The 14080-nt window shown below is 36.6% G+C and overlaps 1 protein-coding gene across 1 annotated transcript in view; it reads left to right on the plus strand.

Moving 5' to 3' along the window:
• LOC124367182 (tetratricopeptide repeat protein 21B-like) overlaps nt 1-14080 on the plus strand; it is an 84268-nt gene that overhangs the window by 44229 nt on the left and 25959 nt on the right. The window contains 14 exon segments of the mRNA XM_046823832.1: nt 120-285; nt 1386-1633; nt 1675-1815; nt 1857-1997; nt 2039-2179; nt 2221-2361; nt 2851-2991; nt 5509-5647; nt 5806-5921; nt 7055-7285; nt 9699-9987; nt 11121-11430; nt 12292-12566; nt 13540-13768. Of these exon segments, the coding sequence (XP_046679788.1) occupies nt 120-285; nt 1386-1633; nt 1675-1815; nt 1857-1997; nt 2039-2179; nt 2221-2361; nt 2851-2991; nt 5509-5647; nt 5806-5921; nt 7055-7285; nt 9699-9987; nt 11121-11430; nt 12292-12566; nt 13540-13748 (2688 nt within the window). The 3' untranslated portion in view covers nt 13749-13768.

Consider the following 14080-nt stretch of genomic DNA (forward strand, 5'->3'; position numbering starts at 1 on the left):
ATAGTTTAAACTTGTGACTTTTAGGCGTAGTAATCCTAAAACCGCACAGTTCTTGTGACCTAAGATTGACTTGTGTTAAAGTGTCCAGCTCCGAGTCAATGTTGTTGAGGGTGTTGCAGGACAAGTACGAGGAGGCCAACGCCAGCCTAGAGTTGGGTCTCAGCTACAACTTGCAGGTTCGGGAACGTCCTCTGTATCATGTGTTGCTGGGGGCCATCCAGCGGCACCATGGTGACACCCAGGCCTGCGCCCAGTCCATGCGGACCGCTCTCTCACTCAACAAAGGTCAGTCCACAACTCATTTTATAAAGTAAAGAATCCAGTTTATTTTCTGTTGTTGATGCTCAGTGAAGATCTACTTGTATGAAGTTTTAACGCTAATATTATGAACTAAGTAATGTTTTTTCAAGATAACTGCATTTCCAGACATGAGGGGACTGAATTATGTTAGTATAAAAGGGCTAGATTCGATTATGTCAATATGCGAATGTTATTGTATGTGTTGGTGTAGATTAACCCTTCCCACCATACCTACATTATGTGTATGACTCTATGGTCGTTTATGTTATTTGAGTCTCGTTTAAATGCAATAACACTTTCTGCTCCAGGTTTCTATATTAACTCTATAGTAAGCGTGGACATCATGATTGTGAACCTTTACGTGGGCCTGAGAGTTTTACGAATGGCAAAACTCTGAACTGCCAGGTTTTTTATCTTACGGAATTTTAAAAACCGTTACTATTATTATCTTAAAGTGAATGTTTTTTTATTCTAATATGTAATTATAATTTCAAAAATTCCAAACCAGATCAGATTCAATTTGATTGATCTAGGAACAAACATTTTCAGCCTAGTATTTCTATAAGAACCAATTTTAGGAACGACCACATCAGTATGTAGATTTGCAAATTGGTTATTAATCTAGGACAGTTTGAAGTTAAACCAGTGAAAATCTTCATATTGAATTACTTGTGGCAGTGACAGTAATGAAAAAAGACTAGCACTTCACTTTACTTATGGTTTTTTAAAGAGTCAGACAATGTATGAATGAGCCTTAACAAGCTTAGTGGTTATAAAATATTTTTTTTTTGTATTCTATAAAGTACGTTATGCACGGATGTACTTTAACATTTCAAATTGAACTTTCTTATTCCAATAAATAAAATTACATGTAAAGCTTTGTATGCTGTAATATTCTGTTTGGACATTATGAAAGACCTTATGCAGTTGAGATGAAAGTCCGCCTGTAAGGTAACTATCATTATATTCTGATCCTTCGATACTCCGTTGCATCATTTCATTTTCTGAACATTGCAGAATGTGCGTTGAAACAACTATATAAGACAAGGATGTAGTATTTATTAAAGATTGTTGGATGCTTGTAGGTGAACAGCCCTTGACCGTAAGTGAGCTGGGAACGCTGTATCTGGAACTGGTGGCGAGCTTGACCGCAGGTGGGAACACGAAGGAAGCGGCTCAAGCACTTGCCGAGGGGACCAAGGCATTGGAGGGCACAGAGCAGGAGAGTCGGCTGACAGTGGCGAGGGGAGAGTTGGCAGCAGTGAGTGGGGACTACACGGCTGCGTTGACTCTGCTGGCAACCGTGCAGCCAGGGGAGCCTTACTTCCTGCAGGTGAGTTGACTGTACCGTGTATATATACTTAATGGCACAAGTCCAGCTTCTCTTCCCACTCCAGTGGGTGGCTAGCTACTGGTGGACACAGAGCAGGAGAGTTGGCAGCAGTGAGTGGAGACTACACGGCTGCGTTGACTCTGCTGGCAACCGTGCAGCCAGGGGAACCTTACTTCCTGCAGGTGAGTTGACTGTACCGTGTATATATACTTAATGGCACAAGTCCAGCTTCTCTTCCCACTCCAGTGGGTGGCTAGCTACTGGTGGACACAGAGCAGGAGAGTTGGCAGCAGTGAGTGGAGACTACACGGCTGCGTTGACTCTGCTGGCAACCGTGCAGCCAGGGGAACCTTACTTCCTGCAGGTGAGTTGACTGTACCGTGTATATATACTTAATGGCACAAGTCCAGCTTCTCTTCCCACTCCAGTGGGTGGCTAGCTACTGGTGGACACAGAGCAGGAGAGTTGGCAGCAGTGAGTGGAGACTACACGGCTGCGTTGACTCTGCTGGCAACCGTGCAGCCAGGGGAACCTTACTTCCTGCAGGTGAGTTGACTGTACCGTGTATATATACTTAATGGCACAAGTCCAGCTTCTCTTCCCACTCCAGTGGGTGGCTAGCTACTGGTGGACACAGAGCAGGAGAGTTGGCAGCAGTGAGTGGAGACTACACGGCTGCGTTGACTCTGCTGGCAACCGTGCAGCCAGGGGAACCTTACTTCCTGCAGGTGAGTTGACTGTACCGTGTATATATACTTAATGGCACAAGTCCAGCTTCTCTTCCCACTCCAGTGGGTGGCTAGCTACTGGTGGACACAGAGCAGGAGAGTCGGCAGCAGTGATTAGGGACTACACTCACTTGTTAAGTTGTTATTATTGTTACTTTGAGTAGAAGAAACCTGTAAGCAAATTTATTTGGTCCTTAACAGAGAAATACAATAAAATTTTAAAATGATGGTATATGTGTAAACTGTGTAAAGAATAAAGAGATAGTACAAAAAGAATAGCTAGTACTGGTTAGGCTGAAATTTATTTTGATGTAGTTAGTTAAAATTCTCTCGTTAAATCAGTTTTTTAGTAGTACACACCATTTTTACACTAGTGCAATTATTGTTAAAACACTTCACTACTAGAGATTTGTTGACAAAATCAGCACCAATAACTAACTCATTATTTCTGTGCATGGGAAACATTTGTTATATAATTTTTGTGGTCAGGCTCGCAAAAAGATGGCTGAGATTCATCTGCACAAGTTGAAGGATGAGCGGGCGTTTGCCGAGTGCTACAAGCAACTGGTGACCAGCAAGCCTTCCACAGAGAATCTTCTGCTGCTGGGAGATGCTTACATGGCCATCCAGGTGAGATGGTAGACTACTGGTCTTCTACAAAGATCAGATTCCAGAATCGATCAACGGAGTTCAAAAATAAATTCACTAGATTCAAAAATTGATCGACCAGATTCGAAAATCAGTTAACGGGATTCGACAATCGAAGATGTGGAGATCCACCCGCTACGTCATTAATAATTGGCTGATTGGCATTACACACATTACCGATCGTTAAAATCCTGTACTTTGTTTTTGTAATTCCTGTAATCGTTTTTGTTGTACTTTGTTTAAGAAAAACCATATATAGTGTAATTAAGAAATTATTGTGCTTTTGTAAATGATATTTTGTTGCAGTTTTTTTTATGTTTACCACGTATCAGCTGCACAAGGGCAAGAACACAAACAATCGTTAATTTTTTTAACTTCACAGTTTTTTAAGTTCTATAAATATTTTCTCTATAAAGTACATTGTACATTTTTTTATCATGACTTAGAGAGAGAGAGAGAGAGAGATAGTTTGAAATTTAAGTTACACATACCTACGTGTTATAAATATTGTGATACAAATATATATGCCCATATGATTTTCAGATTTAAGGTATAAATTATAAATCTTGTGTAAAGTGGGGTGTGGGGAGGGGAGGGGATATGACAGTTCTTATAATGCTATTTCTCTGAACCTCTTCCTCTCTGCATTTAAAATAAATTGGTGTTGTAAAATTACTTTTTATAGTAAGGCACTGTCTCTAAAGATTTAAGAATGACAGATATTGGATTGGAGATGATTTTGTTTAGATAGTACTTACTCTAAAAACAAAGTATTAGAATTAGAAATTTTAAAATTAGAAATCAATTTAAGATTTGAAATAACTGGATTTGTCCATCACTATGACCAACAAAGCTTAGTCACTTGAGTGTTGTGAGTACACCAGTACACTTGTACAAGTACGTTGGGTAACTAGCCTATCCCTGTCACTTGAGGTCTGTTAATTTGCAATATTTTGCTCACAAATACAAACTTTTTAAACTAGTACTTTACATTGACCTCTAATTTACATGAAATTAAGACAGCTGAGATAGTAGTTATAGGTCACATAGAACACAATCAACATGTTAAATCACAATACTTACCTCTACAGTTATGGTACAAAGTGTCACTGAGAAATTGTGATACAAAATTTAATAATTTTTTGTAAGTAAAAGTGTAAAGTTTTAATGATTTTTCATGTACCCTCTACTGGTGAGAGCAACGTATTACTTCATTCCTCATAAAAGAATATCTCCAGTGATAAGAGTCATGGTTCACCTTTACTTTATTACCATGCTCATGCGTTATGTGGAGAAATAAGGGGTAAACCAATGAGGCTAGATTTACGGAAGGTGATGAAACCCATCCTTTCTGAACTGACATTATTAAACGTACAATACCTTGACAGAATTGTAATGGTATTACACAACTTCTTGACTGATCATTTAAATGGAACAACACAGTTCCTTGACAGAACTTGAAATAGGACAACATAATTCCTTGACTAAGAAATAAATGGTACAATTCAATTCTTTGATTGAGCATTGAGATGGAACAAAAGAATTCCTTGACTAAGTAATAAATGGTACAATTCAATTCTTTGATTGAGTATTGAGATGGGACAACAGAATTTCTTGACTAAGAAATAAATGGTACAATTCAATTCTTTGGTTGAGCATTGAGATGGGACAACAGAATTCCTTGACTAAGAAATAAATGGTACAATTCAATTCTTTGACTGAGCATTGAGATGGGACAACAGAATTCCTTGACTAAGAAATAAATGGTACAATTCAATTCTTTGGTTGAGCATTGAGATGAGACAACAGAATTCCTTGACTAAGAAATAAATGGTACAATTCAATTCTTTGGTTGAGCATTGAGATGGGACAACAGAATTCCTTGACTAAGAAATAAATGGTACAATTCAATTCTTTGATTGAGTATTGTGATGAGACAACACAACCCTTAAGTGACAATTACTCTCCTTTTTGTTTATTTTTTACAGACATGTATCCCCCTATTCCAGACATACAAGTTCCAACTGTAAATGTAGTATCTACTGATGAATTGCAGCTGGTTTAATGTTTCTTGCATTCGGATTCAAATAACAAAGATTCTCTTATCTCTTAGTCAGAGGGCTCATGAACTGTTTTAATTATTATAAACGATGAAAGGAGAATAAATTATAAGAAAGTATATCGTCGGTAAAGAATAAATGTTCTGGTGAAAGAAGTGTACAATCGTAGATTTACATCACAAGCACTACAGTGATATCAGACTTGTCTTTTATTTATTGTTACACTTGTTTGGTCACTAAATATTTTAATAAATAAATTTAATACTTGTTGTACAAATCTGTGTATTTCATCTCCTGTTACTACACCTTGTATGCCTTTAAATCTAAAACTATTCCAAGATCTTCAATTCACAATTTGAAATTGGCAACCGTGATCGAAATTCTATCTTCTGACTGTGCTGAGAGGGATATTCATTGTCATTCACTGATGTCATTGTAGGAGCCAGAGTTAGCCGTGGAGACTTACGAGAGAGCCATGAAGAGTTCATCCTCAGATCCCAAACTGTCGGCCAGGCTCGGGCGGGTCCTGGTGAAATGTCACCAGTACGGCAAGGCCATCAAGTGCCTCAGGGATGCTGGTGAGATCTTCACTTTTCAATTTTATTTCAAATTTTTTATTCTCTAGGGAACTCTTCTATTCGGACTGTTTTTTCTCTAAGTTTAACTTTGTTTTATTTGCTTCTAAAGAGGTTTTTAAGTATTTAGGAAATACTGGGAACATGTTTTGCTGTTGTAGGTGCAGAAGGAAGCCTGGAACTAGCTCAGCTGTTGGTGAGGTTGGGACAGTTGGAAGCTGCGGAGAATGCCCTCACTGAGGTTCCATTGTCTGACAAGGCTTTTATACTGGCCAAGGTAAAGTAGACGTTTAGCAAGACAAAATAACCCTGCAGGGAGAAGGGTAACACATTTCCTTCTCCCCTTTGTTATGTCAAGAAAACGTTCCTTCTCCACCTATGAACTTCACGATTCCCTCCACGTATCCTGTCATTTTAGTATCAGCTAGATTGAGATGTATTACAAAAGCGCATTCAAGCCTAAATTTTATTTATGTTAAAAAAGTACTTTATGATATTATTTTACATAATGCCTGATGTCAATTATCATTGTTATGTTGCATACATTTTGTAAACCAAAGAATCTCTCAACATGTCATAGAAAAGATCATACAACTTAGACATGATAACAAACTGTTCGACTTCGTTGTTATCAGAAAACGACTTTCCATCCAATGCAAAAAAGCTTGACCAAAAACTTCTTACCAGTCTAAGTGTAAGAGTTGTAAATGATTTTCAGAAAATTGGACTATTCAGTGTGAAGACATAATTTTTTCAAAACAGTGTCAAATCACATATAACTTTCAGTAACTAGCATTAATAAACCTAAATGTAATCATTAAATGTCAGCTGTTCATTACAGTTCAGCCTACCTGTGTAAGGTTGGCGTTTTTGTACGGTTAGCATTTTTAGTCACTTTTGTTAAATGACTTGACACAACTTTATGAGTGTTGTAGCAGCCCAAAACCTTTCTTTCATGGTGAAATAGGTGCATTTCACACAGTACACAACCATTTTTGTTCCACACAGTTTTCATGCACCCCTACTCTTTCTCTTGGTAGTGCAGGCGACTCTGTCACTTTCCCCCCTCCGCTAAGCAACACTGTCACACACATTCTTTCCTAAACAATATAATATTAACTCTGACATTTGCTAACAATTTCTGCATTAAGCTATGTGTCTGCTCACTTCTTAATTGTGCAGGATCTCTTGTACATTCGAAAAAATAGTAAATTGCGGTTGGTGGTTAAATATGGTACCAGAAATTGGTTTTGAAAACTGAGGTGCTTCATCAATGTTTGAGCCAGTTATATAATAAGACTAGAAACAAAATAACCTCAAAAGGAAGAATCATTCACACATATCGAGCGATACTGTGAAAGAGCCGATCTAAGTGTTTCTGGGATGTTCAGCACAGACAATTGTGTACAGGTGAGAGAGAAGTCTGGTGACATCCAGGGTGCGATGATGGTCCTGAGGGAGGCCAGGGAAGGTCTGGGTCCTGCAGAGGTGGGGCTGAATGCCAGGATGTGTGCACAGTTGGCGGAATATGCCAGCACACTGCGTGAACACGATTCGGCCATCGGCTTCTACAAGCGAGCACTGCAGTACCAACCCGGAGACGCACACATGGAGATAGCTCTCGCCAAGCTGTACATGCAGGTACTTATCAGGATTGTTGTCAAGTCTAATTGAACTAGATTGTTAATCATATAAAAGAATGTAATAAAAATAATAATTATTATTATTTTATTTTGTATGATTACATCAAAATACAAATGTTATTTTATTATAAAATGATGTGTAAACTCGCAGATGTTGCCCAAACCATTGCTTTAGTAAAGCTCAGTTCAGCATAATAGTTGGTAATTATATTGGAAGTAAATAAATAAAAAAATTGTATAAAAGTAACATGGCATAATCTTAGTTCTCCTATTATCTATTCTATTAAGATTTTCCCGTTCAAACTGTGCTGAAAAACAAATTACAAAAATTAAGTATTAGAATATACCACATTTAGATCCGAGTCAAATGAAGAACGCCCTAAGTGGCCTTTCTTCCTGACATCCGTAATGACAGAAAAAAAGGAGTGAATATTACGTGTCACAAAAATTGTACTCAAACTCCCTCGAAAATTGAACTGTTTCAGAGCAGTGAAGAACACGATTCGAGGAAAAATAACAAAAAGATAGCATTACGTCATCAATATCTTATTAGCCTATGATAAAGAAGCCATCTCTGGTTGGTCAGATTGATCAGTGAGTGGTCAGACTGATCAGTAATTGGTTAAGCTTCAGCCAATCGCGACCTAGCTACCCCTTTCACTCACCTGCCCAAGAATATTACTGGTTCTGCCAGTTTTGGTCTCTCAGTTGTTGGTTGAAATGTTTCAAGATTTGAATTATGACAGCAGTTATTCAGTTGAATTGGAATTATGATATTGGGATGCACATGTAAGTTTTCTTTGTAAAAAATTAGCTAGGGTTACATACCTTATCAGGAAACTAAAGTATAGTATCAGTAGTGAAATGTTAATCACAGCATATTATGCCTTTTTTCCATTCCCAGCTCAGATATGGTGTAACACTTTGGGGGAATAGTACTAGTGCTAAAACTGCTTTCATTTGGCAAAAGAAAGTAATTAGAATTATTGCAAATGTTGGCAATAGAGTTTCTTGTGTCCCAATTTTTAAAAAATTTAGAATTATGACCCTTCCATCCCTGTATATTTATTGTACTTTACTTAGTGTCAAAGAACAATTAGACAGTTTTATTAGTAGACAAGAAATACACTCCTACTGTACAAGAAAAAAATATATGCATGAACAGATGAATGTTTGATTGGAGAAAACCAAAGGCACTTTTATCTATATGAAGATTAAACTTTTTAATAAACTTCCTGAAAATAAGTAGATTTAAAAATGTTGTGAGTAATTGGCTTGTTGATAATACATTTTATTCTTTAAATGACTACTTAACCTGTGATATTAGTACTTTAATTTTTTAATAGTTATGTTTTTGTTAATAGTTATATCTATTGTTATTTATTTGTTGTTGTTAAACGTATTTTATTGTAAATTTCTATTTGTTGCATTGTTATCTATTTATTGTTACTTTTTATTTGTTTTATTGTTATATATTTATTGTTTTTATTTACTATTTAATTTATTCTATATATAATGTTTTAGATATGTTTTATATTTAACGAGATGCTGCTAAAACCATTTTTACTTTTATTTTCTTTTTAATGACCAAATTGTGGCGTTATTCACATCTACCATGTACATATAACATTTACTTTGACTTAGTGTCTAATCATTACACTTGCATTATAGGATTTTAAAGGTATGATAGGAGTAGGCCTTTTAGATATAAGAAAAAGTGACGTCGTCCATTGCATTTTCAAGTGCTTAAAGACAATAAAGATTTCTTGATTCTTGACTCTTGATACAGTTTGAACAAAAAAATAACAACCCTCCTCCATAGACTATTGGATAAAAGTCACAGCTTTCTGAGAGATAGCTCTAAATTCTCTCAGAGCACTAAAATTCTCTTAATTCTAATCTAAATTCTCTGGAGAGCACTAAAAGGTAAAGTATGAAATACAGACACAGTGAACCCAAATATAGATATAATGAACCCAGTTAGCTGGCATAGACTAGGAGCTGAGGCGTAAAAAGGAGAGAAAGGACCGAAAATCTTAATGATCATCATACATGAAATAGGTGGTAACATACTATAGGAAGAGAAGTTGTTAATTGTAATTCATTAAGATTATGAGTTGCAATAAGATATTGCATAAAAAAAATACTTGTAGCTTTAAATTTAGAGTAACTTTATGTGTATCACTTCACATTTACTTTACATCATTGCAGTGTGTAGATCTGACATCGACCAGACCAGAGTGAAGGTGTTACGTGTATGTCCTATGACATAAACATCAAAGGTAGAGTAAGTCTGTGGGAGGGAATAGAGTATACACTATACAGCTTGTTTATTTGTTGGCTTACTAATGCTTAAGAAATATGTATATTGCAATTGTTTCCACTCATTATGACAGAGTATGACACTGCAGGTGAACGATTGGAGCTCCTGCCAAAATGTTTGCTCCACGCTGCTGTCACGTGACCCCGACAACGAGCCTGCCCTGCTCATGTTGGCAGACCTGGCGTACCGCCGGGTGGACCTGCCCGCTGCTGCAACCCACTTTTCCACCCTGCTGGCCCGCCACCCCACCTACTGGGTGGCCCTGGCTCGCCTGGTGGAGGTCTACCGGCGGACTGCACAGTTATCGCAGGCACAACCGTTCCTGCAGGCTGCGGCCGCGCTCGCTCCCGGACATCCAGGACTCTCCTACTGCACCGGTAACTAGTGTCGATTCAATCCAAAACTTTTAATCTCAAATCCGATTGCAAATCTTAATCGATTTTGCATTCTCAGACCTCGAATCCTAATAGTATTTTTAGGAATAATTTGAATTTCTGCCATTCCTTAACTTGTAAGTTGTTCAAGAATAACGCTTTAAAGGATTTGTAGAAGTTTAGAGAAGTGGACATATTTTCAGAACTAGGTCATATTCTCTATCTTCAACTTTCATTTGATTGAATGTAAAAAATAAGTTTCAAGAGTGCATACCATTTATATGAAAAAATATTACCATATATTTGTACCACTTACAATATATTTGTTAAGCTTAAGTGTACGAAATGTACAAACCACTCTATCTACATTTAAAAATATTAAGATATAAACATATATGTATTTTTATAAAAATGGTGGTGGCAATTCTCAGGTGAACTAATATTTAGCGATTTCAATTTTTTTACCAACCATCGGGCAGGTAACTTCCATACATAGACGTCGCAGACAGACAACTGTGTTTTAGCAGTTGGTACTTACTGCCGTTCAGTTGTCTGCAGTTAGGCATGCTCTGATGAACTGATATAAAGTACAGTAATATGGTACGGTACTTCACAAATTGATTTTTATTTAACCCTTTTTTTCTTTTATATTATGATTTATAGGCTCCAAATGTAAATAATAAAGAATTGTATGTTTTTTTTATGTTAATATAGTTTTGTAATTTTTTAGTATCTTTTTTTGCTAAAAAAAAAAACAAAAAAACAAAACAAAGGTTTTATATAACTTGAGGTTTTACAATTCATATTCAATCATAAGTTTTTAAATTTACACAAACAGTGTTGGTTTTATGTTGAAATGCTTATAGCAATTACAAAAAGAATTAAATTGGTTTTGGAAAAATACTGGACACCTTATACAAATAAATTGCTCTAATATTGTACAACATTGACATTTTCTGAGATATTTATTTTGAAAATCATCATATAGTGGTTTTCATACTTTAATAATATTGTAAAAATTATAATTTTGTCTCTGTTGTATAATTTTAATATTTCTGAGTTAACTAGACAAAATTCCTTTGTTATGGGATTTATACGATTTTTGTTATTCGTAAAGCATGTTAATTGCTGTGCAGGGCTTTACGAGTGGTATGTGGGGAATGTAAACGCCGCTCTCCATCACTTCAACAGTGCCCGTGGGGACTCTGAGTGGGGACAGCAAGCCTTGCACAACATGGTGGAACTGTGTCTGGCAGGGGACTCCGGGGACGGGGCCTCTGTGTCCACAGGGACGAGGCTGCTGTCCCAGATGTCTCCTCACACAGCGGATGAAGAGAGCAATGTCCGGCTACTCCAGAACTTTGTGCTGCTGGCCTCCAAAGACAAGCAGGATGTAGACTTGGCCATCTCGGACTTGACCACTCTGGCCAGCCAGGAGAACCTCAGGTGAGACTTACTTGGGGAAGGTTGGATCTGTCTCCTCTTGAGGTCACGTGGACCATCCTCCACTTGGGTGGGTCAACCATCTTGGAATAACAGAAGACTAGCTCTACTCCAGCCTGCACTAGTTGAAGTGGGTAAAGAGATATGTACCATTCAGGTTTAGGCTTGCAAAGAGCCTTGGGCATGAAAAGAGACTCCTACAAACTCAACCATATTTCTCTGTGGTGAATCTGATCTATCAGTCAAGATATCTTGTTATACCTTGTTATTTCGAAAAAAATCAGCCTGAAGTAAAAAAGTCTTCTGGTGATATATGCTGCTAAATTATGGAATAAATCTTTTTACATTGCCTTTTTCTGAATAAATTACAAAGAATATTTTTATTTTTGAACATTTCATGTTGTAATTCATTTTGGAAATTAAAAGTGACAAAAGCATTACTTACTTTAAAAATATTATTGTACCATCACTACAACAAAAACCAAGATGCACAGATGTTATTAGACAATTGTTCCATTCATGTCACTAAATCGTAATGTACAATAACATTAGTTTATGAGGGCAGTCTGTTTCACCTACTTTACTCACTGTGACTAATTAACATGTGTGCTGCAATTTAAAATTCTTCCACTTGTGAAGTGATTAGATTTAAAAAATATAATAAAACCTTCTTTCAAATTATTACTTAAAACTTAACTATGAACTAATAATTAAGTTAAATAAATACAGTTATTAATAAATGTTATATTTATTGTATTGGTTTAAAAATTGTAATGCATTTATATTTCAGATGGTCAGTAAATTTTGGTTGTGCTCGATATGATAGTAAAGTTTAAAGGTAATTAAAATGTGTTTGCTGTTTAGGGTGGGAGCGACGCTGGGGCTCGCCAACGGATATGTCCAACAGAAGCAGACGGCACGGGCGCGCAACCTGCTGAAGCGTGTGGCCAGCGCGGCGTGGCTGGTGGAGGAGGCAGAGCACCTGGAGCGCTGCTGGCTTCTGTTGGCAGACCTGCACATTCAGGCCGGGCGACACGACGCGGCCACTGAGCTGCTGCGTCGTGCGCTACAGCACAACCAGAGCTGCCACCGTGCGTATCAGTTGCTGGGCCTCATCGCGGAGAAAGATCAGAAATATTGTAAGTATTTTACACATCATCATCACAATGAAAGGAAATGTTTACTTTCAATTTCAATAATGAAATAACATTAAAAACATTTATGTCTGGACAAAATGAGAAAACTACAAAGAATATTATGGAGTTTTATTTAATAGAATACCACGTGCCTTATACCCCAACAAGATGGATGAGGGCAAATCCCAAATTTTACACGAGATAACGCATTGAGTAATACTTCAAATTTATGGTCTTTTTGGGATAAAACCATTTCATTTAGGACATGGAATTAACAACATTGCACAGAGTATTACATTCAATTTTTATTTCATATAAATACTGTTCTATAAAAATGTCATTTACTTAAAAAAATAACAAAGTCATTGAAGGAGGAGCTCTTATTGGAAAACACTATTTTCTATTATTTGATAAAAGAAAAGATAACAGTTACACAACAAGTAAGATAAATAATTTAAATTGGAAATCCAAAAGATACAATTTTAGGTGAAAATAAAAGTGGAATTTACAAAATTAACTGTGAAGATTGTGATAAGATTTACGTTGGCCAGACAAAAAGAACCATTAAAAAAAGATTTAAAGAACTCAAAAGATATTATAAATATGGACAAACTGAAAAAATCAGCTATTGCCAAACATGCGTTAGAAATATGAAATAATGATTTTTGACCAATTCAAAATTCACCCTTCCTTAAAATATAACAATTCTTTTGACCCAAACTTTTATATACAAATTTTAATATTTATTTTATTTTTAACTAAAAAAATCTTGAATTAAGTTTTATTCAACTGATAGTTTTAAATTGTAAAATATTTATATTATTTCAAATTGTTGATTCACACGACAATGGCATCTTTGATGTCGAAAGGCCTCGTGTTAAAAAATAAAATGATTGGATAATTGTGACTTTTTCTTTTATCAAATAATAGAAAACAAGAGAGTGTATATAAAACACGTATGCCTGGGTTGTTGCAGTGGAGGCCAGCGTGCAGTACCGCCATGCGTGGAAGCTGAGCGGGGAAAATGACCCAGCGTTGGGGTTCAAACTGGCCTTCAACCAGGTGAAGGCCAAACGGTACGCTGACGCCATCGGCACGTGCCAGGCGGTGCTGAAGCTGAACCCAGACTACCCTCGGATCCGCAAGGAGATCCTAGACAAGGCTGTGAGCCACTTGCGCACTTAGTCACTCGCCGCAACTCGAAGGTACTCAGTCCAGTCATGTATCCATCAGCACTCACATTGTATTCTTCAGTTAACCCTGGAACTGGCCATCATTTTTCCCAAAATGGCAGGCACTTTTTGGTGATTTTGTAAGGGTTTTGTATTTTAATCACTGCTCATCTATTTTTTAAGATAAAAACATTTTAAAAACATCAATGTCTTTAGAAATAAATGCAGTTTCCCAAAAAAATATTAAAGGTTGAATCATTTAATGTATTTTTATTTTTTTTACAGATTAACGTAAAAATATTAGTAAAGAATAAATTTTTCTCAAAATGTATAGCACCCTCTCAG

Source organism: Homalodisca vitripennis, chromosome 8 (genome assembly GCF_021130785.1).
Source record: "Homalodisca vitripennis isolate AUS2020 chromosome 8, UT_GWSS_2.1, whole genome shotgun sequence".
Lineage (NCBI taxonomy): Eukaryota > Metazoa > Arthropoda > Insecta > Hemiptera > Cicadellidae > Homalodisca > Homalodisca vitripennis.